A 27,986-nucleotide genomic window follows, 5' to 3' on the forward strand; every position below is an offset into this window, starting at 1 on the left:
TGCGCGCAAGAAGAGAGAAGAGAAGAGAAGAAGAGAAGGGGAGATGGTGAAGAGCTTCACCCTCTTGATCCCTCACTCTCACACACTCACGCCCTCACACTCTCACCCTCCCTCTCTCAAGAGCACACACAAGCAAGAAGATGAGAAGGAGAGAAGAAGAAAAAGACTCTTATTGCCACACTCCAAAGAATGATCTCTTATTCACTTTTTGAGCTTTATATATACAAACCCTAAAATCCCATGGGCACCCATCCCTTTTTTACATGACCGGCCATTGTGGCAAGGTCCTTTTTCAATTTCCCTCTTCTAGCTTTGTGCCTCTAGCCTACACCCATCTAATATTTCACAATTGGCACAAGAGGGAGTCTGGCGCTCTTTTACAAGAGTTTTTCGAGTTTTTTGAGGCGCCTTTTCATTTAAGGTTGCGCTTTTTGCCCCGGTTCATCTTTAGAGGCCGCCTGCGTGTCTTTGCTCTTTTTCCATCTTCCTTTTGCTTTTTCCTCCATTTTTCCGCCATCTCGACTTGGGGTTAACAATTACATATAGGTGAAGAGAGCCTCATGCCATGAAAGTGCTCAATGATGGTATTGTGCATATTCCCATTCCATGGCATGGTTGTAGATGAAAAAGAAAATGGGAGATAAACCCTAGTGTATCCAACAAGAAGTTCAATATGAGGTGCTCATGAACCCATAGTCCCAATGATGTGCAGAGATATCAACAAGAAAGCATACATGATCCTAATGTCCAATAGCCACAATCGAAGTCTATCCAAGCAAACACCAATCTTGACCAAGAAGATCAAGTATGTCAAGCAAAACAAATCCAAAATGATGATAAAAGAAATGTAGTTTAGGCATACACAAAGAATTCTTGCTACGAAGCAACAAACCGTCAGTCACACAAACAAAGAAGTACACAAAAGCCTACCTTACTAGATGTTGTGCCATGGGTTTTTGGTTTGTGGGAAAATGTATGACAACATTTAATGAGACCATGTGTTGGGTTGGTAGTCAAGGGCTTGTGTGCCATTGATTGTAGGTCTCTATCTGAGCTTGGCACTCAAATCAATAGAAAATGTAAAAAGCAGTTATGGCTCCATTTGGTTGGTTACCAAGATGGAAATTGTAATGGGACCAAGTATTGTGTCGATAGTCAAGGATTCGGTCACCTAAGTCTCAATGTAAACCTTGTCATTCAATCAATACAAAATCCTTTCATTTTTAAAGATCCTAACTTATTTGACTTGCCAAGCTTCAAGAAGTTTAGTCAAGTCTCAATGTGGCACTGCCACCTCAAGTACACAGTTATTGAAGCGTCTACAGTCGAATTGCATGTGCAAATTCAATAATCTTGAAACAACAAGTGAAATGTTCACCAAAAATATTTTTGGTAGTAGATCTAGAAACCTTTAACTCAAAATTTCAATGGGATATTTGAATCAAATTACACGTGTGGCATAACTTTTTAATTAAAATTGTTTGTAAAGTTCAAAGTTTTAACCTTCTTCTTTAAATTTTAGTGTTTTTTATTTTTTTGGGATTTTTTTTTGAAATTATTCATAATTCAATTTACATTGAACCTCGCTCTTCCGTGAACACTGACTCAAGGAAGAATCTGAATGGTCATGGCAGAAGGTATCAGAGGAATTTTCTGCGATACAGTACAGGGAGAATAAGGATTACCAGAGTATAATCAGGCGCTAGTTTATGATGGGTACAGGCAAAGGCAAAGGAGGAGGGGTTGCCCCCCGTGCCCCTCTCCTTCACGAGGATCGTCTCAGGCGAGCTCTCGGCCTTGGTTTGAGGGCTTCGTCTTCGTCTTCAGCAGCGTACGCTTCTCCATTTGCCGTAACCCTAAGGATGCTTTCCAATTCAATTCGATTGAATTCACCGTTTCTGGCTCTTGTTATAGTCCCCTGATTGGCGCAGCTAAATCTTGATGACTGCCTCAAAGTTATCCATCCTCAAATCTTTATGAAATGAATTTGAATCTTTCCCGTTTTGGTCGTACACATCTCCATGCCCCAATCTTAGTGTGCAGTCCAATACGACTCGATTCAACGTTTTTACGTGCACGAGATTGTAGCTCATTCTACCCAAATCTTGATGTCTGTTTCAAACCATCATCCATAATCCTGACATGAAGTTGAAATTTTCCGTGTGATTGTACAAATTCTCCCAGGCCCGACCTAAGGGTGCAACCCAATTTAATCTGATTCAATTCAATGTATTAGGTTCTTGCTGAAGCTCACCAATGGGGCTGCAAGTCCCAGCTCCATCTTTATGACCGCTTCAAATTTGTAAATCCTTTTATCCTAAGACCAATTTGGAGTTTTCCATTTTGGTTGTACGTAGCCAATCTAATGAAGGGCATATTTCAGTTCAAATCGATTTAATTCAATGTGTCTGGTTCTCGTTGAAGATTTTGCAGCTCGTCCCAGCTGAATTTTGATGACTGCTTTGAGATTTACACACGCAAAATCCTGGGGTGGATTTGTGAATTTTGCCATTCTGCCCCTGGCCTCACAGGCACTATGATGGTAGGAAGAAGAGTTGGTGCAGCACAGATGCTGAATTGCAGGGTCAGGCTGTACGTGCCATCCAAGCATTTATCAGTGCACACAAAGCAAACCTACATGCTCTTGATGTGAGTACTGGGCCAATAATGTTGTTTCTGTGGTGTTTCTCTGTGCAATAAAATTTGGTCCATTTAAATGTTGACATTCCCATTTTTTAAACACATGACATCCTCGAGTTTAGCGGTTCAATTTTATGCCAGGTTAAAAGTTGAGAACGTTCTTCTTGATTAACTCACAGTGTCTATTTTCATGTAAGTAGTTAGAGGATGTAATTGAAAGTGAGTATAATATAAGCTGCTTACTTTTGTGAATCAGTCCAGACTTGGACTGAAAAATCTGTTGCAAAGGTTTCTAAATTAGCAACTCTTATGGACCTTTCAGGTTGAAATTTTACTTCTGAGAATGAGTAATAACAAATAAAGTCAATAAGAACTAAAGTAATATAGAGCAAAAAGTTTAGAAGCTGATATCAATCTATGTTTTGAGGCATTTTTAGGGCTCATTATGAAGTTAGGCCACTAATAGTAAATTTCTAGCCACTATTTATACTAGATCACTCGACATTTGAGGGTCATAAATATCCTATGGCCTTTCAGCACAGGCCACTGGCCCCTTGTGCACATGCCTTTTGGGAGTTTATTTAGGATTGTAACACACTCTCAACTTTGCGTCTGTTTTCTTCCCATGCCCAAATCCATCCTCAAGTCTAATAAGAAAAGATCCTTGAGGCTTGAAGTATGTGCAACGTATGCAAGTAAGGACAATGCACACATAGGCAACACCCAAATAGGGAAAGAGCAGCCTTGAGGTTTGACCAAGTATCAGGCTGCAGTAGAACAGCTTATTAGAGCATACTTCAAGATTGTGGCTGTCAGAGTTTCGAGATAGCAAACTGCTGCAGGTTTGTGGAGGTTCTGGGGATTTGTGACTGTTGCAAGACTTATACTGCACTGCCCTACCCCCACCCCAAACTTCTTCCAAAATGTGTTTATAGTTTTGTTCAAGGATGTTATTTTGCATTGTATGTGTTCTCTTGATGCTTGCAAAAGTGTGGTGCTGGAAATCGTAGGGTGGCTGGCTCCATTGGCTTAGCATGTGAAAGCCATCCTATGGCATCATGATCACTTTGCTCTCAGTCGTCTCCATCAACAAGTAATTTCGTCTTTACTGATCATCATGAGCATGTGCCATTAGCTGACCTTAAGGGTCAACATTGTCATCATCATATGAGCCAATTCCTGATCCCATTGGGAGGATGACTTCATTAATAGCGGAGTTGAAATGCATGATAAAACTACACAACTTGGTGCATAATCAAGAGTCTTTGTAACTGTAGATAAGACGAAATGGTGGACCCTTCAAGTTGGCCCATGTGTTTATGACCTCCCCAACCTACTCCCACATTTGTGATTGGAGGACCTGGTGCGAAGTCCCCTTTGCTCCTCATTGCTATGACACAACAGGACTTGGATGAGTTTGAAGTGTTATATACAATTTTTTTTCACAAGGGCATGATCCTAATAATTATTCCACCCGTTGGGTGCATTTGTGTTTTAGTGTGCAAGGACTGCTTTCCTTCAGTGTGTGCATAAAGACTCCATAAAGAGACTGAAGAGATCTGGACAAGGTGAATCCACACTAATGTAATTAGGATGCTTCAAAATCATCAATGAGCCAACTATACATGCTAGCTTATTGGATTTTCATGTTTGCCTTCTTTTCGAGTACCATGGATCTGGTCCAATCTTTTCAAATAGATGACTCACTGGAGGATGCACCCCACTTTTCATGTTGGTCTTTTTTGAGAGTATCATGGACACGATCCAATGGTTCTGCCAAATGAGTGGGAACTTAGTTTTTTTGCAACATATAGTGTGACAAATTATGTTGCTTAGAATGAAGTCGAAGAAGTACAAGTGGTTGACAGTCTAGCTGGAGCTAAATGCAAACCCATCATAAGAATACAAGGCCTCTTTGGGCCATCTCGGGGGAATAAAGGAAAGAAGCCAAGGTGGGGGTGTAGCATTGAGACCGGCTTTTAGTAAGCCTAAAGGCAGCAGAACACAGGTTGACCCAAAAACTTTGCACCCTTGCAGTATTTCCTTAACTTCCGTGTGAATATCTATTACAAAAGACAGAAGTTGGAGTTCTTTAATTCTAGCAACCTATAACATGTATCTGTATGGGCTCAATGCCTGCATCACAGCCCCGGAATATGAGCTTAGATGTGCAAGTCAACACTTTGTATTGGTACCGCCAGCAGTGTGCAGCCTAGATCTGATGCCACACGATTTACAACAGCTCACATGCAAGCATTCTTCTTCAGGGTTGTGAGAGTGTCCTGATGGTCAAGACATCCTTGCCTAAGGCATAGATAGCCATGATCTGCCTACAACAGGTAAGATCAGCCACAACTTCTATCAAAAGAGCCACGTCCCAGCCTACACAACCTTGACTATTACCGGGACAACCTTGGCTTTTCGCAAGATAGCCACGCCCGCAGCTTGAACAACCACAATTTGTCCAAGACAGTCACCAATCCTAGGTCAACAACGATTGATGCACCAAGCCACAACTGATTTCAACAGCAGTCCATTCACTGTTACATAATACAAGCATGTGCACCTTCCATCTCATTACACTCTATTGTTACAAATAAGGGTGATTCCGGGTGACATAGTATGTTTAGGGTTTATCCGTAAAGATAGTGCATATATAAATGGCTTGCAAACTCAGGGGCACCATTGGGGCTACCATCTCATAGCTTAAAAAACAAGCCATGGTAGCCCTAGACATGAAGGGACAACTGTTGGGCTCCTATTGATGATAAGAGTTCTTCTCAAGCTACACCAAACAGCCTCAAAGGGAGTGGATGATGAAAGACCAGATCTCCTCCAAGGTGGCATATACAAAAAGCTTTTCTCCGCTAGAGGTCAGTTGTTGGTAGTGGGCCTTCCCAATGTGCCACTTTGTGAGACTCTAAAAAGCTCCTAGACCTTTGTTCGTGACACTAAGGGCTCTAGTACCTATTGATTTGGCAAGGCATCCAATCCCATCATAGCAAATGAACCAACCTCAAATGGTAAAGGTCGTGTCATGCATCTTTGTATCCTAAAGTAAAATGTCCCTGATTGATTGAGTGTAAGCAAACAACTCCGCAGTGATGCACCCATGGGCTCGATTTTGTTGGAGGATCTTGCAAGCATAGCGATATGGGACAATATTTTCCAGCTTTCTATTCCAAACCCATTTTTTCCTTCTAGTGTCCCAGTTTTTTCCCATGCCCAACTGTCATCATTGTCCTAGTTTTGTTCATGCCCCCCTCTCATGATGATAGAAATGACAATTTTTGTCCTTGTCTTAGTTTTTGTCCCCGTCCCCGTCCCATGCCAGTATGCTTGCAGGTTTGTCTCCACATAGATAATACTCCATGCATTGCTACAACAATGGTGGCGTGCCTCATTATGTTGCATTTTGAACCAACCAATTGCCGCTGTCACAAGGACATGAAATTTTAATGCTTTGCTCAGCATTTGATTAAAAGTCAATCAAATGTGCAAAGGTGACTAACACATGAAACCAGCCTTCCTCCTCAAATAGGGTGGTAATGACCTAATTAATCTACACTAACTACAACAAGTGATACTCATGTAAAGCATACATCAATTGCAAACAACATGTAACTTATGCAATTGTATTTCTTTTGCATCACCTACAAATGTACACTGCACCATCAATGTATTCCATACATGCTAGCAACCTTGCAAATATATAGTCTCAGAGCCTAGGTACAAACCATACATATTTGTATGCAAACTCACAGTGACTAGTACTAAATAGTGATCCCAATGGCAAAAATATTGTCAACATACAATGCCTTGGATGTAAACCAAGTACGTTCAAGATCCGCTACATAATTGAGTTGTCCATCACTAGGGGAGTGGAGATGCAACCTCCCCATTGAGCGTTAGATAATACTTTGGACCTTCTATGCTTTGTTGAACTTGAAAGAGCTCAATGTAAATTAGGTCTAATTGAAATACATCAAGATAAAGTGCATCACCGAGGATGATTTGCTAGGCCACCCTTCTCTATCCAGTTGCATTCGTTTATAGGTGGAACAATGCCATAGCTTCACCAAGAAGCACATGGAAACTTTTTTATCTTAACAAGCATGAAACCGTGCATTAATTGACTAGCCCCTCATGTAAACCTAACATGCTAGGAGCACCATATGCATTAGGAAACATTAATGTTTGCATACTTTGGACTATTGCAATCTGATTGTGCATGGGAATTTGCATACTACCAACCATACCAAGATACATTTGCACATACATTGCATGCCTCTGTGGCAGCCACATACTCTACCTCTGTAGTAGACAATGCAACATACTTTTGTAGCCTGGAAATCGAGGAAACTGTTCCCCCTATGAAGGTGAATACATACCTTGAAGTAAACTTCCTACAATCAGCACGACCAACATAGTCTGCATTCATAAAGTCAATGACAGATGCCTTTTGCTTTCCAAAGCAGATACACAAATCCTTTGTGTCCTTAAGATATCTTATGATACCTTTGGATGTGCCATATACCTGCTAACCACTCCCACCATAAATGCTATGTTAGGATGTGTAGCAACCATAATATACATCAAGCTACCTACAGTTGAAGCATACAGAATCTTGGCAATTTTAGTCCGTTCATCATCAAATGTAGGGCTGTCCTATGCACTGAGTTTCACATATGGAGGCAATGGTATGCCGATTATGTCCCCCCTCCCTAATATTGAAATACTACAAAATCTTGGATACATACTCTTGCTGTGACAGATAAAGAAGACCTTCTGATTTGTCCTCGAGTACATGCATGCCAAGAATGTGATTTGCCTCATCCACATGCAAATCCAACATAATAAGGCTGCCACATACTGCCTTCTTGGTATATAAGCAGTGATCCACTTGATTCCTTGAGATTGCATGGATGTATCAAACTTATGATACCATTCATGCGGTGCCTGTTTTAGCCCATACAAGCTTTTCTTGAGTTTACATACCATCTTTTCTTGCCCTTTGGCCATAAAGCCTTCTGGCTATTGCATATATATGTCCTCATGTAGATCTTCATGTATGAAAGCAGTCTTTATATCCATTTGTATGAGTTCCATATCCTCACATGCAATCAAGCTCAATATGGTTAGAAAAGTGGTCATCTTGACTACAGGAGAAAATATATTGTCAAAGTCAATCCCATGTTCTTGCTTGTATCCTTTTGCAACAAGTCGTGCTTTGTACTTTGGCGAGGAACCAGAAGTGACCTTCATCTTGTAAATCCATTTGCATGTGGTAGGAATTTTTACCCCTTTGGCAAATGCACCAATTCCTAAGTACCATTCTTCTTTAGAGATTCCATCTTTGATAGCATAGCTTTATGCCATTTCTTGTTGTCCTCTTTGTCCATTGCTTCCTTGAAGCATGATGGTTCATCACAATTTGTCAACATTACATAATCAGCAACATAATTTGCACCAAGAACAAACGTGTCTGGCTGTTTGGTATGTTTGGTTGACCTATGGACCCAATGATTAGTGTTTGTTGGTTGTTCAGCCTGCAAATCTGCATTAATAGCATAGAGACAGGGAATGCCCGTTCCGGCGCATAGGAACGGATTAACGCGTTTCGGGAGGTACGAGCCCAGGAAACGCTGGTGAAACGTTTCCTCCCGTTCCCTGGCCCGTTCCCGCCATTCCCTGGCCGTTCCCGCCCGTTCCCTGGCGGTTCCCTGTTTGGAACGGCTGTTCCAGCAACATAATTTTTAAATTAGAAAAAAATGTGTCGCCCGCTATTCCCGCCTGTCATCCGCTACTCCCGTGCCTGCTCCTGTCCACCTGTAGGCTGTCGCGACTCGCCTGCATCTCCCGCCTGTCGCCCGCGAGCTTCTCCCGCCTGTCGCCCGTTGCTCCGCCTACTCTTGCTTCACTCACCTGCTCCGCCTGCCACACCTACCTCGCCAAGGCCGTGCCTACTTCTGCCCACCTGCCTCTCCCGCCTACGTCGCGTGCGGCCCACATCTATTGCTTGCTTGGCCTAACTCCCGCCCGCGATTAGGTGAGGTCCGAGGAATCTTGATTCTCGATGCTCATGTTGAAATTTTGGCCGAAATTTGTGCAATTTCATTGGACTTTCAACTTTGGTTGAAATTTCTGTAATTTCATTGGACTTTCAACTTTGGTTGAAATTTCTGCAATTTCATTGAACTTTGACACATGGATGTTGAAATGTTGGCTGCAAATTTCTGTAATTTCATTGAAGTTTACTGATTATTTGTCACTTCTATATAGATGGCAGCATTGACATCTATGGGATCTTCATAATCCTCAGCAGGTACTTCGTCAACAACTGGACGAAGTCGAAGCACTACTTGGTCATGGTGGGATGAGGTAGATGCAGGGGTGCCATTGAGAGGTGGAGGGGCTCGCCCTTGGAAATGTAAACTTTGCTCTTATGCTCGCACTAGTGGGGCTGATAAAGTGAGAGCCCATCTTCTACATGAGGAGGGGAAAGAGGTGCGTTTTTGCACCAATGTATCAATTGAGAAAAGGCAGGAGTTACTTGACCGCATAGCCACTTCTATGGGGAATTCACATGCCGGGAGGACACCAAATATAGCAGTGGATCCAACAACATGGACTCCAAGGTCAATAGGGCATGGTGCTTCATGCAAAAGACCACCAGGATTAGTGGCTACGTAACCTTCTCGTGGACCATCAATGGCAACAGGTCGTGGTGTTAAACAGAGTCCATTGCATACTTCATGGGAACCAAAGAAAAAAGAGAAAACAGATGCAATAGTGGCATGCTTTTTTTACCATGACCATATTGCATTCAAATCAGCCAGGTCACCTTATTTTTTAAATATGGTGACAGAGATTGCAGAGTATGGACCCACATATAAGCCCCCTTTATCAGAAACTATCAGGACTACATTGCTTCAAAAGGAGAAAGTAGCCATAGAGATTGCAACAGCAAATATTCGCAATCAATGGGCAAGAAATGGAGTGACATTGATAGCAGATGGATGGAGTGACACACGCCATAGTTCCATACATGGTGTTGTTGCATATTCTCGTGGAGATGTATACTTCATTGGTAGTCATGCTGCTTCAGAGACTGGAAAGAGTGCAGATGTATTGACTTCCGAGTGGTGCGAGGCAGTGCAGGCTGTTGGGGTAGAAAATGTAGTGTAGTTTGTGGCAGATGGTGAACTTACAAACAGGGCAGCAGGAAACATTTTAATGGCAATGTATCCACATATCACCTTTAGTCCATGCATGGCGCATTGCTTGAATAACTTGTTAAAGGATATTGGGGACTTGCCATGGATTGCATCTCTTGTTGCGAAAGGCAACAAGAGTATCACATTTATATGTAATCATTAGTACTATGCTGAGTTTCGCAAGAGAAGTGACAAAGAACTTCTTAAATACTCGGATACACGATTTGCATATAACTTTCTTATGCTTGGTCGATTGCACTATTGCAAAGGTGCAATTAGGGAGCTATTTGCTAGTGATGAGTATGAAAATTGGACTTGGGCTGCCACTGCTACTGCTGTGTTATGTAATGCATATGTTTCTGATAGAGATTTTTGGGATGAGGTCAATTTCACCAACCAAATGATTGATCCTATTATGCACATGTTGAGGCTTGCAGATGGCATGGATTCATGCATTGGGAAGATCTATGAAGGTATGGATCGCATGATTGAGAGGTTGGAGAGTTTGGAACCAAATGCAGATAGGTATGAGCAGATCAAGGAGTTATGCATCAGCAGATGGAATGAGTATGACTCTCCTATGCATGCTGCAGCATATGTGCTTGATCTTGAGTTTCAAGGAAAGATGCAAGAAAGAGACCTTGAGGTGGTCAAGGCTTGGAACACATTGCTTGCAAGGCTTTATCCTAGCCGTGAAATGCAACGCAAAATTAAAAATCAGCTCTCTGTATATCGGCAAACATTAGGGATGTTTGGTACAGAGGATGCACTAGAGGACAGGACAAATATTGGGGCTGCTCTATGGTAGGAGGACTACGGGGCAGAAGCTCCAGAGTTGTAGAGTTTGGCTATTCGTATTCTTAGGCAAACAATTAGCTCTTCTTGTTTAGAGCAACTATGGAGCTCATTCAATCACATTCACTCAAAGAAGAGAAATCGTCTTGGTACAATGAAGACGAATGACCTAGTTTATGTGAGCTCAAATCTTCGCTTGCTAGCTCGTACATCAGTTGCAAAGGCTGATTCTTTTCTATGTTGGAAAAAAGATGAGGATGATGATGATGGTGATGGTGATGGGCAGGATGTTGTTCAGCAGGATGAGCATTCAGGCTCAGTGGAGCCATCTTCCATGATCCAGAGCACTTAGTAGCTAGCCTTTTGGAACTTTAGAGTATTGACTTGGAAATTGGAACTCTTGTAACTTGGATCTTTACTATTTAGGCTTTAAAGTTTAGTGCATATTTTGTGTTTTTGCAATGCACACTTGTTGCCAGTTGGACTTATGCAACATTGTTGATTACAATGTTGAATTATGAATGCGACAATCCATTGCTGGTTACAATGTTTTGAATCTTTATTATTGTTGAAACTTGATTATTATGTCTCTAGAGTCTAATTTCATGAATTATGGTTGATATGATCTCTCTCTCTAGATTCTAAGACAAGTGTTGACTCTCTCTCTCTTTCTCTCTCTCTCTCTCTCTCTCTCTCTCTATATATATATATATATATATATATATATATATATATATATATACCGTTCCCTCCGTTCCCGTTCCCTCACTTTGGGCGTTCCCCCCGTTCCAGGGGATCCCGTTCCCGTTCCCGTTCCCCGTTCCTGGTAACTATGATTAATAGCTTGCTGTCCAAATGGTTTAAACATGCTTTCTTGCATGTTTTGGCTGTTTTAATGGCACATTTTCTTGTTGGACATGTGGTATATCATGGGCAACTTCTTGTTGATTAATTTCAGCATCATTCCCTACATTAATAGGGTAATTTACAACAAGTATTTGCTGCTGTATTGTGGGCATTCTTTGGTATCCTACAAGTATCTCTTCTCGGAACACAACCCTTCTGACTTCCTCAAACTCACACAATAATATCATTGATATGTACAATTTTATTTTTCTCGGGATCCCATAATCTATACTCCATTTCACCCTTGTCACCATATCCTAGGAAAATGTATTTATAGGACTTTAGTTCTAATTTACTGGGTTTTTCTTTGCGTATATGCACAAAAGCCTCATAGCCAAATACTCAAGTGTGCATACGAAGATGGCTTTTCCGACCGCTCTTCTTGAGGATTTTTCCCCCTCCCCTTCCCAACCAAAAAAAAGACCTGTTCGGTGACTGATTTATCAAGTGTATAGCTGTCATAACAGCCTTTGCCCAAAATCCATGAGGTAGTGCAGCATGAGTCAACATAGTATAGACCTTCTCCTGAATAGTCCTAGTCATACGCTTTGCAACACTGTTTTGGGGCGGATTATAAGGGGCAGTGAGCTTCCTCTTTATTCCTCTGCTTTCACTAAAGGCCTGATAGGCTTTTGACACATATTCCCTACCATTGTCAGAGCGAAGACACTTTAATGTCTTGCTGGTCATATTTTCAGCAAGTGTTTGGAATTTTTTAAACTTATCTAATGCCTTGTCTTTATGATAGATTGGATAAACCCATACTTTATCGGTGGCATCATCAATAAATGTAATAAAATATTTCTTTCCCCCTAGAGATAACCTTGGCATCGCACATACATCTGAATGTACCAACTCTAAGGGTGAAGATTTTAATGAAAGAGACTTTTGAGCATGCTTACCAAATATGCAATGATCAAAATCAATATATCTCAAACACGGTAGATAACCCAAATGAGAAAGCACTTTCATTTCAGTTTGACTCATGTGCCCCAACCAGTTATGCCATAAAGACACACTTGGCTACTCTGCTATGGCGACAACACGATCACGCACACTAGATACATTTAATGGATACAAAGTGTCACTCTTAGTGCCTTTACCAACAATCCTAGATCTCTTACATATTTTCCATTTGCTATCCCCAAAAGTGGTGTGATAGCCTTCATCATCTAGCTACCTTGTGCTTATTAAGCTCTTTTTGAGTTGGGGTACATGCCTCGCATTATGCAAGGTGAACACTGAACCATGTTGAAATGCCAACTGCACATTGTCAATTCTTACAATGTCACATGCATAGTTGTCCCCCAAATGGACAACACCTAGTTAGAAAACCACTCATGGTATGGTGTTACATGGAATAAAGCACTTGAATCAAGAATCCAAGTGTGCATCATCATCAGAATTTGCAATCAATGATTGTGCACTAAAAGAAAAGCAAAGAGTACATCATTGCTATTGTCACTCTCATGACTGACTACATTGACTTTCTCTATCTTCACACTGCTCTTCTTTGCATGTTTCTTTGCTATCATTAGTGCTTTTGCCCTTCTGCTTTTCTTTCTTCCACTTAAAGTAATCTCGCTTGAAGTGCCCTTTCTTACCACAATTATGTCACTCTATAGTTTTTCCATGAGACTTGCTGTATGCTTTGTTTTCAAAATTACCCTTCTGCTAGGAGCTGCCTCTATAGGCAGTGCATTTGAAGACTTGTTTGCTGAAATATTTTGCCTATTTAGCTCTTCCATAAGTAAAGAACTCTCCACATCTAAATATAATAGCATGGCATTGGAGTTACTCATTGCTGTTCTAAAAGTGTCCCAACTTTTAGGCAAAGTGCATAGCAAAAATGTTGCCTTGAACTCCTCATCAATGTGAAACTCCAAAGCAATCAGCTGGCTGAAAATAGAGTTAAACTCATTCAAATGTATAGACATGGCTGTACCTTCCTTCATACGAAGATCCATAAAAAATTTCAACCAATAAACCTTGCTTGTTGCACTTTTTTGAGCATATAACTCCTCAAGTCTTTGCCACATACCATAAGTAGATTCAATTTCTCTATGTTAAAGAGCAAAGTATGTGACACTGAAAGCTCTATGGTAGAGCATGCAAGCTTATCTAACTCATCTCACTCATCTTGATTCATGGTTGCAAGTTTTACCCCTTTTGTCTTTATGGGCTTCACCTGTTTGTTGTGCACCAAGACATTATAGCACTGCTTTTGCCATATAGCAATGCTTTGGTTGTTGGGTACGGGTGACAGCCCAATCCATATCATTTTGCATAGTATATATTCGTTGATCCATTGCAGCAAAGATTCAAGAAGCTTAGTGAATTTTGTGAGATTGAAGAAGCTAGCGAGCTTCACTCCCCTAGACCTCAATCCGTCTCATCAAAGACTTGGCCCTTACACATTTATAATTGCCACTTATAAATTCCAACCAAGCTAGGTGCGGGTCTAGTGTTCATGGCTTCCCCTACAACCTTGGATCCTTCTCCAAGGAAGTTAGAGGAAAGCTAGCTCTTATAACACTTTATCCATGGTAGCTTGCCATCCTTTTGTAGGATGGAGGAGGTATTTGGGGGGCTTTGATGACACTCCTACCGCTCGCAATGGGCCTTAGTGGTGAGAATTGGAGCATTGCCACGTCAATGTTGAGCCGTTGAGTTGTTGCTCTTATGCTCCCCACTGCACGTGGAAGAATCTCCCCATTTGCATCCTTGTAAATGTCCCTCCAAACAGGCCCTCCCTTTTCTTGACTTGCATTGTCTAGGTGATTGGGTGTGTTTCAAACTCCTCTTGACAAGATAGGGAGGATGATTAGTATTGTAGTGAAGATCCATCTCAAGAGGGCCTCAAGCCCCCCTCGAGATGCAATTGACATTCTTATAATCCCTCTTGAAGAAGAAACTCTAGGTCTGCTCACTTAGCATAGGGTATTGAACCACAACTTTCCTATTAGGGCTTGGCTCTAGTGCTTGGGGTTGATGATACCCAAGCCTTCCTCTGACTTGTGTTTGATGGTAAACTACCATGCCACCTTAGGTTGAGAATCCTTGGAATCTGTTTGAGCTAGACCATAGGAAGTTTCAAACCAAGTGGCATAATTGAGTTGGGCATGTTGATGAGAAGCATTGGTAGAAAGTGATAAATGGGGTGATTGCTAGGAAGGCCTGATTGACAATTGGGATTTTGATTCCTATGGAGAGGCGATTAGTGCTCCACTATATTAGCATCCGCTGAATGGATTCCATCAATGATCCACTTGGAATCTAAGGTATTGTTAAGAGTCATTTTGCTGTGAGCACACCTTGTCATTGGGCACCTTTTGCCCTCTTATGGGAGGGGTCCTCCTGCCTTGCGCACATCGAGTGAACATCCACTTTTAGTGTAGATCATATACCTTGGGGTTTGTACCTTTCTTTTTCACTTTCTTGCATTATCATCGAAGGTGTAAAGAAATGTGGTGCAAACACAGAGAGCACAAAATGCACGGCAACACGACAAACACAATTGATAGAATGCTCAATGATGATGGATGTTAGAATGATAGGATGACATCACACACCCACGAGAACTTGTTCATCACGACTTATAACAACTTTTTCCATTGTTTCCCAATGCTTTACTTAGGTTTTGGATTGTCACTGTGCTTTAATTGACTTGCCCTTCACATGTACAACTCATATGTGCACAAGTTAATAATAACAAAGCTAAGTATTCATAGTACACGTCCTTGTGACACAGAGTATCCAAGTCTTCGGCCTAGTCAAAATCGTTGTAGGCTTGAAATGTTAGTCCATGATAAAAATACAAGCGATAAGCATAAGTACCATGAATATACATTAACATATGCATACATATATTCCTATGAGATGGCTTCGGAGCATTAAGGTATGCTCGTGGAAGAGAAGAGTAGGTGAGTCCCTAGTTAGCTTCATAGTTGAATCCAATGGAGTAGCCATTGGTTGAGCATTGTGTGGGAAAAGTTGATGCACTTGTTAGTAGGCATGTTTGTCATGCCTTGTTATCTCTTGCTTGTGACCCTTAGTCAGAGTCAAAAAGAGGACTTCAGGAGCTCTAATCTGTTTGTCACTTGTTTTGATGGAGGAGGTAGCTCATTCTAGAGCAGTCAGTTTATTGCTTGTTAGTGCATTTTCTCCTCCAATCGCGATTTTGTGTGCATTTTCCAAGTGATTTCTGCATACAATTTAGGTGTTTTTTATTTGTCATTATGATGAACATTTTAGCATTAATTGCTGGCAGACTAGCATTAAGTGCTGGCCGACCTGATTACTTTATTGGCATTATTTTTTCCTATATATTTGGGCTCTTCCTCCACATCCAATCATTCATCACTTGTGGATCCAATGCATACCCTGTTGGAGAGAGGGACCCGGTGCGAGTGCCCATGTAGCGAGTGATTTACTGTTGTATGTGACTTGGTATATGGATTCCATTTCTCGAGCACATCTCTAAGTTCTCCTTTGCAGTGTTCTTGTGTTCAATAGTTTATTTCATCATTCTTTCATGCTTCAATTGCTGCATCCACTTTTGACATGATATCAAATTTTAGGATCTACATTTGGGTTGCTGTTTTTCAGCTGATTATTGATCATCTTTTCTGTTGCCATCGAGCGACCAGTTTTTTGGGACTTTATAGCGATCAAGAATTTGCGTTTTGCTCCTGCTTTCATCTTACAAGCTGTGCTGCATGCATTTTTTAATTTTCTGCATTATACTACTATTGGTGATTGCATTTAATGCCTCTTTGTTTGTGTTTGGACCTACAACATTTGGGTTTGTAGTATTTTCAGCTCTTGAAGGCTGGGCAAGAGGTTTTTCAGTCTGTATCTGTCTTATCGTGGGTCTTTTCTACCATCAGAAGTTTGCGTTGGGTGACCAGTTTTTGGGACTTTTTTGTAATAAAAAATTTGTGTTTTGCTGCTGCGTTCATCTTACAGGCTGCGCTGACTGCATTTAATGCTATTGCTGCTTGCGTTTTTTGATTTTTGCGTTATACTACTATTGGCGACTACATTTAATGCCTGTTTGTTTGCCTTTTGACTTGTAGCATGTACGTTTATAGTATTATCAGCTCGTGAAGGCTAGGCGATAGGGTTTTTCAGCCTCTATTCATCTTATCTTGGTTGATTCTTCGTGTTTTTTGCATATTTTGTGATCTTTAACCCTCAAAACTACATGCAAACTCTGTTTAGTGTAGTCTATGCTGTGCTTTGGCTGTACTCTTTGTCTTTTCCTCTTCTTTCCTTTATTTTTTCTTCCTATTCTCCCTAGATGGCCCCCCCCTTGTTGTTCTACCGATGACAAACTTCATGGCCTTCATTACCTAACATGGAGTACTGTTATGAAAGCATGGTTTGTGTAGAAGTGGTCATGATATGTTGTTTCTAGAGCTATTGAGCATCTTGAGCACCCCACTCCTCTTCTACTTGATTTCAACGAGAACAAGCGCGAGGAAATTGTGCTCACATGGGATTTTGATGATGCCTATCCCTATTCTGCTCTTCTTCGTTGTATCTCTAAAGAGATTCTTCTGGTGGTCACCTCTTGCAGGACTACTTCAACGATATGGATGAAGCTTCAAATGTTGTACGAGGCTCCCTCGACTATGTGTACAGTTATCTTGTATGGATGCTCTAACGGATGAAGTTCAAACTGAAGGATACTATTTAGTCATTCTTGCTTCATGTTATAGAGGTACTAGATCAGCTTCGTCACATGCACTCCGCTCTTCCAGAGGCTCATCTTGTGGGAATTGTGCTTTACAAGCTCGGACATTTTATGGAGTAGCCAATGCTTCGTGGGTCTAGACATCATTGGCACCAGTGAGCTTTACCCATATATCCTCCATGCTATTTGAGCATGAGGCTGTTGGAAGTGGTGCAACAATGGAAGCTGTAATAAAGTGCTGAAATAAACATAAGCTGTGATAAAGTGCTGAAACACAAGACAAAAGAGAAAGGGAAAGAAAAAACACACTACAAATGAGAACTCAAATGTATGCTCGAGAAATGGAATCCATATACCAAGACATGAGATAGTACAGAAGCAATGTGAGTCACCGGCTGCAGAGGGATTGGCACATGCTCCCTCTCTCCAAGAATTGTTAGGTGATGAATGAAATGTGGAGGAGGGAGCCTGAGAATATATAGGCCAAATAAATGCCAAAAATATGACTAGTTTAATGCTGGCCGACTGGCTGCAAATAATGCCTAAACACAATAAATGCTGGCAAATAAAATGCCTAAAATATCTCTGTGCCCAACCCGCTGTACCACATGTACAGGCTCAACCATGAACTGACTAATCTGCTAACACCCTCTCTCAGATCATGGGTGATCTGATATAATGCAATATACAATGATAATGTCGCATCATAGTACATACAACAAGGTCCATCATAGTAGAACCATGGATATCCAAGTAGTGGGTGTGTAAGCCACCACCAAGGTGCCTCGGAGAGAACCTGATATCGATGCTGATTGTACTAGCTCCTAAAAATAGAGAAGATCATAGCAACTCTCAATGTTTGTCAACAATGCCTCTGATATAGCACACATGACCAACCTGTCACCAATGCCACAGCGCATAAATGACCATGGATTCCCCTTCTTTGGCCAGACCGCCAAAGTTTCCCCTCATGTGAGCTCCAGACGAAAGCCACCCGCTCTCTGTCAAGTAACCAACCCATCATGAACCTGGATGTCAATCCCAGCACTAGGATTTGTACTTGCCAGACTTCGGTCAATGCGTCAAGGATGTCTCTCTCTGGATCCTGTGCATTTGTATAGAAATATAGATGAGGCATGACTGCCCCATCTCACCACCCTCTCACACTCCCTCTCTAGCACTGGAGAGTCGTGAGGGATGACATCACCACTACCACTAGAAAGCAGCTGAGGAAGGGGCCACTAAGCCCTTCCCACGATCCGAAGAAGAGGATCCCTTCCGTGCCTTGGACTTCGCCTTGGCCGGAGGAGCTGAGTCAGAATCTGAGGCAGATGATGACTTGTCAAAGGAGTCCACATCCCGCTTTGTCTTTTGCTCCTTTTTCTTCTTGGAAGCTGCTAACTCGTTACAGTCCTTTCGTAAATGACCTTTCTTGCCACAGTGGTAACACTGAGCCTTCGACTTCTTTGTCTTCAAACCCCTCTTTGAAGCGGCAGGAGCATCACCTGAACCTCCATAATGTGACGGAAGCCTCCCCTGTAGTAGCAAAGTAGCCTCATGCTCAAGTAGCATCGAGGACATATGAAGAAAACTGACAGGAGTCGTAGATGTCTGTGCCCATAAAGCATTCGCCACTCCATCAAACTCCTGAGGAAGCTTGTAGAGTGCCATATCAACAAGATATGCCTTTGATAGGGTAGATTGCATAGTGCGAAGCTGGTCTTGGAGTTGGGTAACTCGAAGTAGGAATGATTGGATCGTATCTTTGGGTTTAAACTTCAGTTGGAGCTGGCCATAGAGAGTAACGGCCCTCATAGTGGAAGGAGCCTCGTACATCAACTGCAACTTCGACCATACGTCTGAAGCTGTCCTGCAGGATGTAACTGCCGGTAGGACTTCTTTGGAAATACACCGAAGTAATGTCGAATAAGCACGAGCATCATCCGAATCCCATGTAAAGCATTGCCTCCTCATGGTTGTCTTTATCAAAATCAGATGGAACAGAAGAAGGTTGTTGAGGATGTGCCATAGCTCCGCCAATCACGTACCATAACCGCTTCTAGATAAACCAGGCCTTCATCACCGTACTCCATGTGTAATAATTAGGTCCATGGAGCTTGTCATTAGGGGTTGTGCATGAAGGAGTCATCTGTAGAGGATTTAGAAAAGAAATAGAGAAAAGAAGGTATTTGGAGAGGGAACACAGCCAAATCAACGAGCACAAATTGCAAAAAGCAAGAGTTCACATACAATATAACCCAAAATCTGACCAAAATAAGACAAAAGTTGTTGTAAAAAGTCAAGAAATCAGTCAAAAACTGTCAAAAACAGCAAAAACGTCTTGATAATGTAAGTGCCCAGCTAGGAGAAGATGCAGAGGCACCAAAACACAGGCTGAAACGGATGCTGATGTCAGCAAAAAACGCAGATAAAATAGGTCGCTTGGTTGGAGCAGCAACCGCCTGATCAGCAAGGGTGAAAACAGTCTTGAAATCAGCAAGAAAACATAGCAGGAACACAAATCCTGAAATCTGATACCATGTCAAAAGCGGTGCAGCAAAGGAAGTGTAAATATAAAGCTGTAATAAACTGCTGAAACACAAGACAAAAGAGAAAGGGAAAGAAAGAACACACTACAGATGAGAACTCAGATGTATGCTTGGGAAATGGAATCCATATACCAAGATATGAGAGAGTACAGAAGCAATGTGAGTCACTGGCTGTGGAGGCACTAGCACATGCTCCCTCTCTGCAAGAACTGTTAGGTGATGAATGAAATATGGAGGAGGGAGCCTGAGAATATACTGGCCAAATAAATGCCAAAAATATGACTGGTCGGCCAACATTAAATGCTGGCCGATTGGCTGCAAGTAATGCCAAAACACAATAAATGCTAGCAAATAAAGGCCTAAAATATCTTTGTGTCCAGCCCGCTGTACCACATGTATAGACTCAACCATGAACTGACTAATCTGCTAACAGAAGCATCTTTGCGGTTACATGGGAGGCTTCCCTCTTAGTATGATGGCTCCAATGAGGCATTTGCAGCTTCAAAGAGGGGTAATAGGAAGAAGAAGTTGAAGGCTCTGTGTTATTACTGTGGTAAGAAGGGACATTTGTGCAAGGATTGCAAAGAGTTAGGGGCTTTAAGGAAGAAGAAAGAGAAGAAGCAATAGGATATGGACTCCTCCATCGAGTCATTTGCCTCCTTCGACTCTGACTTGGATCCATTGTCTTCAAGGTTCATGATGGGCTGCTACTTGACAAAGCGTAGGATTGGCTACTAGTTCGAGTTCACATGGAGGGACACTTTGGCAGTCTTGGCCATAAGTGGGGAATCCATATTCATGTATGTTTAGAGGCGTTTTTGACAGGATGATCATGTAGGCTACTGCAAGGCATTGATGATAGACATAGAGAGGGGCTATGATTCTTCTCTATTTTTAGGTTTTGATACAATCGACATTGACATCAAGTTCTCTTCAAGGCACCTTGGTGGTGTCTTGATCACCCACTTCTATTTTGGTGGTCTTTGTTGTATGGACTATGACGAGCCATTATCATTGTATCATTGTATTGTATGAGATCACCCAAGATGTGCAAGAGGGTATTAGCAGTGTAGTTAGCTCATGAGTGAGTTTGGGATGGGTTTTAGTGGGACAGGCATTTCAATGTTATTTAGGTGTTTTTTATTTGTCATTATGGTGATCATTTTAGCATTTATTGCTGGTCGACCAGCATTAAATACTGATTGCTTGATCACTTTATTGGCATTATTTTGTCCTATATATTTGGGCTCCTCTACATTTAGTCATTCATCACTTGCAAATCTAGTGCATGCCTTGTTGGAGAGAGGGAGTTAATGCTAGTGCCCATGCAGTCAATGACTCATTGTTGTACACGATTGTCTTGTGTTTGTATATGGATTCCATTTCCTGAGCACATCTCTGAGTTCCTCTTTGCAATGTTCTTGTGTTTTCTCTTTTGTCTTGTGTTCAACATTTTATTTCAGCATTCTTTCATGCTTCCATTGCTATATCCACTTTTGACACAGTGTCTCGACACTCTTCTCTTTGTTAATATGGCTTTTTTTTTTTGAGCCGAGCATTGTTAAGAAATAGAAGCCACCAAATTCAGTAGAATACAAACTTATTTTGAGAATGTCATCCTGATTTTTTAGAATTGGCATTTAAGGCCAATCTAAGGCTTCTAAACTTTAGGGATCTCCTAAATTTTAGGAATCTCCTGAAATTTAGTGTCAAGTGATCCCCAATTTAGATATCATCTCAAAGCTCTTTTTAAGTACATTACAAAAACAATCCTAGAATTCTCATACGAGTTTTCTATGCAAAGATATGTGCATTATATAACTTTTAGCCTACATATGCACATACATAAACTTCCATGATCTTGCTAATTGTAATTGTCTATTATGGTGGATCTAGTCCACACTCCAAGGGATTAATACCTTTTATGTGTGAGTCTGGCCTTGATATGCTGGAGTTTTGGTCACATGCACCCACCCAATCGTGTCATATAGGTAGAAGTTTGTACAATCTTTCTTCTAACCCATTCCTTGATCCACCATAATATGTGACTATTCTCTAGTGGCCAGCTCTAATGCACTCCTCAAGATATCTATTCATTACAAAGGACACAAATTTAATAAGTCATCAAATTATTTTAAAAGGATACGAGTGGTTTTTCTATTGTGTTGGGACACTTTGATGTCCAGCTTTGACCCCTTGTGCTTGGGAGAGAAGAAAAACAGCTTGGCCTTGCATGCACAATGGAAGAAAAAAGAGAGCAACTACCCATGAATCTATGGGAACAACCATGATCAAAGGGTGGTAAATTCTAAACTGCAAGCAGTTAATCTTAAAGGCTGAAATTCAGCAACAGAAAGGAAATAAAAGTGGGGCTAGAATGCTCCTACAGCACCACACAAAAATGAATGGTGCCCTAAAGCCTAGTGCCCCTTGAAGTAGTTCTTTAAGATTATTGAGAGTTGCTTCAACTAGATACAGAAAGATCTGTAACTGTTGTGAAACCTTAAGAGTTTCAACCACTAGCAGTCCATAACCAGTAACTTGTTCTTCAGTATCTGCTCTCGCAGATTGGCTCTACACTGACAATCTCAGCACAAAACTGGAAATACAGTCCAAAACAGCAGTCAACAGCAACACTGTTGCCTTCTATAGAGAGAGAGGACTGCATACTTCTTGCATGCAACCCTAGATAGTGAGGCTATGCTGTCTAAAGTAGCCCATAGCTGTTACTAGCATAGCACAACCTCTTCCAGCCTTGCATGTTCTGTCTAGCTTCGACCCATGCCCGGGAAATAATAAAAACAGCTTCCATCTGCCCAAGGCTAGCACATTTACTTTAATTGTGTTTTCCTAACTTTTCCACATTTTTCTCCCCAGAAAAAGCATATTTTGTACAAAAATGATTAAATGTACTGTCCTTGGTCTTGACATTGGCTATCCTCCCCAAGTTTAACAAGTTTCGTGAAACTTTTGGCACTAAAGCTCACAGGCCCCAAATTATTTAAATGCGTGCCTAGGAATTGCACATTAAAAACAATTAATTTATCTTTGACTTTTTAACACTAAACCCTTGCTGCTAATGGACTTGCCCATGCCCTGCACAGCTTATGCAATACCTTGCCTGCCCAAAGAGCTAGGAGTTAATTACGTGCTAATTGTGAACTTGGAAAAACACATCCTAGTGATAGTGTATATGGTCTAATTAGCATTTGACATAGATTTTGATGTTTGTACTACATTTCCACCAGAATGCGTTTCCTACTTCCACAAACCATTGGTTAAGCTAGAACACCTTACCAATCCATCTAGCAAGATGCACTTAACAGAATACCTCATATGTCTACGTTGTTCTCCTTGAGGTTTCAAAACTAAGACCCCAGAGCATTGCCCTCTATCAATAGTTTTCTCAACAAAATTTGCAAGGGGGGAGGAAAGGAGGAGGACAATCTTGGCCGCTGTAGTTGGCCCAAGTTGAGCATATCGGAAGACATATGGAATCGATCTGTTTACAACTTTGCAGCAAGCATTTTGGTGTGAGTATTAAGAGAGCATGGGAACTTGGAAGAGGATAAAGTCTTCCTTTTGTCTTTTGACAAAAAGGTTCAAAATCTGGATGTGTCTGCATTTCATCCAAAAACTCATTACGTTGCGCAACACGAGTTTATGACACTGTAATTGATCAAAATGCATGCTTCTGTATCAATAGGTTGTATTTTAGAAATACAGGCAATACTTTCGTGACCTTATTTACTATATATCTTTATGCATGCCTGGATTTTGGTAAGTTTAGATAGAACTTACATTTATGGACTTGGATTTGCTGCAGAGAACCTTGCTGGATGATATTATTTCTGCCTTGGAGGGCTTGCTTATGGCAGGAACTGAACAGGTTTACCACAGAGCTGCAGAAATAACACTTGTTCTGCTTACTGCCAATGTAAACCTAATCCTTGGTTTTGGGGCTCGAAGGCTTGTGCTCCCTCTAGTCCACTTGCTTTTATGTCCAAAAAGTAGTACAGTAGTTGTCTGTGCTACTGGTTTGCAAATAATCATTGAGACATCTAAACCTAGAACAGGCATAACTGAAGATGAATTATTCAAGCTGTTTAAGGAATTCGATGTCCCAATCACTCTGGCAAGTAAACTACAAAAGCATGACAAGCTTGATGGTGATGGTACACTGCTATATGTGGCCATAGCCGATCTATTAACTGCATGTTTCCGCCGCTGGACAATCTTAAGGTTTGATGTAGGATGCAAATCCAATCTTCACAAATCTGTCCTCCTGGAAACTTCCAGTGCTAATGAAAATGTTTCCTGTGCTGCCTTGAGGCTCTCTTCGGCTCTAGGTATTGAACTTATTTGCATTCTTTTTGTTGGGGTTCTCACGTCTTGCAGAATTGTGAACCGACTATGGTTTGATTCTATATGTGGTGCAGCCTTGTGTGGAGGGGCTGCCTTATGCCTGGTGCAGGAGAAAGAAGGGTTATGGTTTTCTTTGATGAGCAATACAGACCCATCAAAAGCTTATACTGTTCGAATTGAGGCCTTACGCTTTATAACTTCATTAAGTGTACGTATTCCAGAATAGAGTCTGTCAATCTCTTTGGACCTCATGATGGTCTTTTTATAGAGAAGTTTAACTGCTTGTCTTTCTGCATGCAGAGATTGCCTGCATTCTCTCTATCAGTTAGCATCTCTTGTTTAGATACCATTTGTAGAAATATAACTAATGCGATTGCTGAAGGATTACATATCTGCAATGCAAGGCGATCTCGTGATCTGAACCTGCTAGTTTTGGAAGCCTCTCAGGCAGCTCATGGGATAGTCAAAGTAGCAGGAAATCACCATATGCTCTTTTGTCGGGCTGGGCTTGCTGGTGTCTTATGCAGCTTGCTAATGGAATTATATGACTTTGGGGGTCTATCTGGCAAACACAATACAGAGGTTAATCGTAAGACACTCAAAAGTGATCGTACACTTGCACCTTGTCTATGGGATATTTTTGGTTGGCTTGCAATCCATGCCCAAACATCTACAGAAGAAAGCCTTACAAGTTCAAAACAGCAAGAAACATCAATAACAAGAATAGTCAATTTTGCTTGGTAAATTACACTGTTCTAGTCTTCAAATAGTTATTTATGCTTATTGATCTGTGGGTTACACTTATCAGTTGTTGTATGAAGTTATATTACTTTCTGGTTGTTGTATAAAGTTGTATTAATTTCCAGTTGTTGTATAAATTTATAGTGCTGTATGAATGTTGTTGTAATATCTTATGTGACACCACTTTGATGCTTGTTTTTACTAGTGCAACATTGCTGAAAATTGTGGACAGACGAGGTTTTCAAGTGGAAACTCAAAGTTCTCTCAATCTTACTGGTTTGGAGGGCATTAGAATCTGCAAATCTGTTCTTTTCCTCCTTTCTTCTACATCAACATACCTTGCAGGTGTGGCAAAGCGCTGTCTTGAAAATGCCCTTTGCGAACATGGTTATGATTGGCTCCCTTCCTTCATTTGCAAGCTATCTTTGCCCTTCAGTTCTGCAGCAGCTTCAGAAAACATGACTACAATTATGCATATCATAGCCCTTTGCTCCTTATCTAGCTCGACACATTGCCATCAGCAACTAGTTCAACAAGGTGTTCTTCAAGTTTTGAGTAAAGCTTTAAAAGCGCACCCTTCTACAACGCACTTACCTCAAATCAATCTGGGTACTTGTATACCTTCTGATGTTTCCATCTGTTGCTGGACTGACAGTAATCCATGGGAGGGTGATGACCCTATATTGTTTTTTTCTCTTTGGGCCTTTGCAAGTCTGGCTCGTAGATCTGATACTGCCAAGGCTTTGAATTTAGCATTGAAGAAGCGACTATCAGAACCTATGGATTGGGATAGTTCTCCAGATGAGGATCTTGAACATCGTTTCCTTGTATTGGCTTCCTCCACAACTGCAGCTGCAGGTGTCCGACAGTTGGCCGCATGCTGTCTTGCTTGCTGTGGAGTTTATGGGTTTCCTTCTGCAAGAAATAACATGCTGAAGCTATTTAATGATTCCTTGTCAGCTGACATAAGAATGGTGTTTGCTGATGGCAGCCACATTTATGCACACAAAGTAATAATCATCACAAAGTGCCCCAACCTATTACCTTCCAATTTGAAGGATGGGGCATGCTTACATGGGGAACAATCCATGACCCCAAATGGATCTACTAACACTTGTCCGGTGGAAGTACGGTTTGGATCGCGTGTTAATAAAGCACCAGTGGTGGCCTTATTGGAATTTCTATATAAAGGTTTTGTGCTCCTGGAGGAAAGTCTTGTTTTGGAAGTAAAGCTAATTGCAAAACAATGTCATATGGATATATTGTCAAGATTGCTTCAAGGAAAGATACCAGCATGGGGAAGCTTTTATGATACATATGATTTTTCCCCTGCGCTTGGCAATAAGGGCTGTAAATTTGCGTAAGTGTTTCCAGCTGTTGGTTTATAAATTTGTGTTGTGTTTTTTGTTCATGCTGGAAATATGGGATAATTTCTCAATCATGTGAATTCGTGTATCCAGGGATATCTTGTTAGAAGATAAGGATAGATCTCAAGCTGGTTGCATCCTAAGTGCTGGAGATCAGAAACATCTACATGCACATCGTCCAATGCTTTCTACTCGATGTTCTTATTTTGAAGCATTCTTCCGTTCTGGCATGCAGGACAGGTCTGATTTCATTTCACAGTATAGCTTCTAAAAAAGTTTATAATGGGCTCCTTTCTCATGTTCAAATTTGTTGACTGGCAGTGTTTCCAAAATTGTCAAGATTCCTCTTGGTCTGGAAGCACTGAGAGCATTTCTGCATTACTTGTATTCTATTACCTTGCCACAGATACAGCTTCCCGAAGCAGGCTGCATGTGGGATTTCTCTGACAAGGAAGAACAAATAAAACATCTGAAATCCTATGTGGAGCTAGCACAGATTGCTGATCAGTGGGTACTCCCAGATCTGAAGGAACAATGCCTAAGCATTATACAAAGCCGCTTAGAGAATAGTTTGCATTTAGGCCCAGAAGTCATGAAATTTGCAGCCCTTTATCAGCAGTGGGAACTGGTGGAATTAGTAGCACAGTGCATCTCTGCTGATTACATAAGAATGAGGGACAATGGGGAGCTGGATCTACTAGATGATTATATGGTAGATGCAGTTCGGACTGCTCATGTGCAATCTTCCATGGCTTCACGATAAAGTTTGATATTTGCATGCTTGCTTTTGAAAATTCACAGGCAAATATACTGTGGCTTAATGCTGACATGGATTGAGTGCATTCATGGTTTGATGACTTAAGATACTGAAAGTCCCTTACAGATCTCTCTGTTCCAGCGTGGTCAAATCTGGTCTTTCCTTAATGCCATGCAGATCTTTCTGCAACTGATTTGACACAATCAAGATCAAAGACATGGCATAAGGATTGGGAATGAACTGATTTGCATGGCGTAAGGATTGGGAATGAATGTTGAGAATGCCTCAAGTCTTTGCGAAAGGGATTAAATAAACGGCTCTCTCAAGTCTATTTCCAGGTTGACTGACATCCTTGTTTAAGTGTGATTGGCATGGATGTAGTCCGTTGGGCTCCATTACTGTATGCAGAAAGCATGAGAATGTATATGGACAGACTTCTGAAGGGTTGTACAGTTGATCGGTGTTTTGCACTCTTGTTGCTGAATAGAGGTAATTTTTATTGCCTACCTTAGTCCATTGTTGTTGCCTATATTAGGAATTTTCTGAATCTGTTCTTCTGACAGCAGACAAAGGACATACACTTGTTCACATCAGATTGAATGCGTTGTTCTTTTAAGAGTGATTGTTATCATTCACTTCCCAGTTTCAAGATTAGATATTTTGAGAAGATTGAGTGAGAGAACCAAGGGAATGCTGTTGTATTATTGCAGCGAAGGCTTTTGGAATGCTCTTTACAATGGCAGAGTTGTCATATTTACAGCAGAATTTTTGCTCAAGGGTTTATATGAGACAGACTTGGGTCAGATTTTACTTTTGGAAAAGTATGTGCAGTTGACACAGGTCACTTTTGCTGTAAGGATAGTAAATTATGATCATGCTTATTGCTACCACTATTTCTTATATGGGGTTGCCATGGATTTCTAATCGTGTATACGGACCTACACTTGATCA

At 41.2% G+C, this 27,986-nt stretch overlaps 1 protein-coding gene across 3 annotated transcripts; it reads left to right on the forward strand.

Annotated features, from left to right (window-relative positions):
• Positions 1–1,582: 1,582 nt before the first annotated feature.
• On the forward strand, positions 1,583–27,986 carry LOC148011206 (BTB/POZ domain-containing protein At1g04390-like). Of its 3 annotated transcripts, none has more exons than XM_087670516.1 (9): positions 1,583–1,831; positions 2,532–2,649; positions 23,632–24,154; positions 24,245–24,378; positions 24,471–24,910; positions 25,117–26,271; positions 26,372–26,518; positions 26,600–27,524; positions 27,599–27,986. In XM_087670516.1, the coding sequence occupies exons 1-8, from the start codon at positions 1,710–1,712 to the stop codon at positions 27,039–27,041; spliced, it is 3,081 nt and encodes a 1,026-aa protein (XP_087526642.1). In that variant the 5' UTR covers positions 1,583–1,709; the 3' UTR covers positions 27,042–27,524; positions 27,599–27,986. The 3 variants fall into 3 exon arrangements, with proteins under 3 accessions (XP_087526642.1, XP_087526641.1, XP_087526643.1); XM_087670515.1 differs by having other exon boundaries at positions 27,602–27,986; XM_087670517.1 differs by having other exon boundaries at positions 27,746–27,986.

This window comes from Lygodium microphyllum, chromosome 28 (genome assembly GCF_053477565.2).
Source record: "Lygodium microphyllum isolate KBCC chromosome 28, Lygodium_microphyllum_v1.1.10, whole genome shotgun sequence".
Classification (NCBI taxonomy): Eukaryota; Viridiplantae; Streptophyta; class Polypodiopsida; order Schizaeales; family Lygodiaceae; genus Lygodium; species Lygodium microphyllum.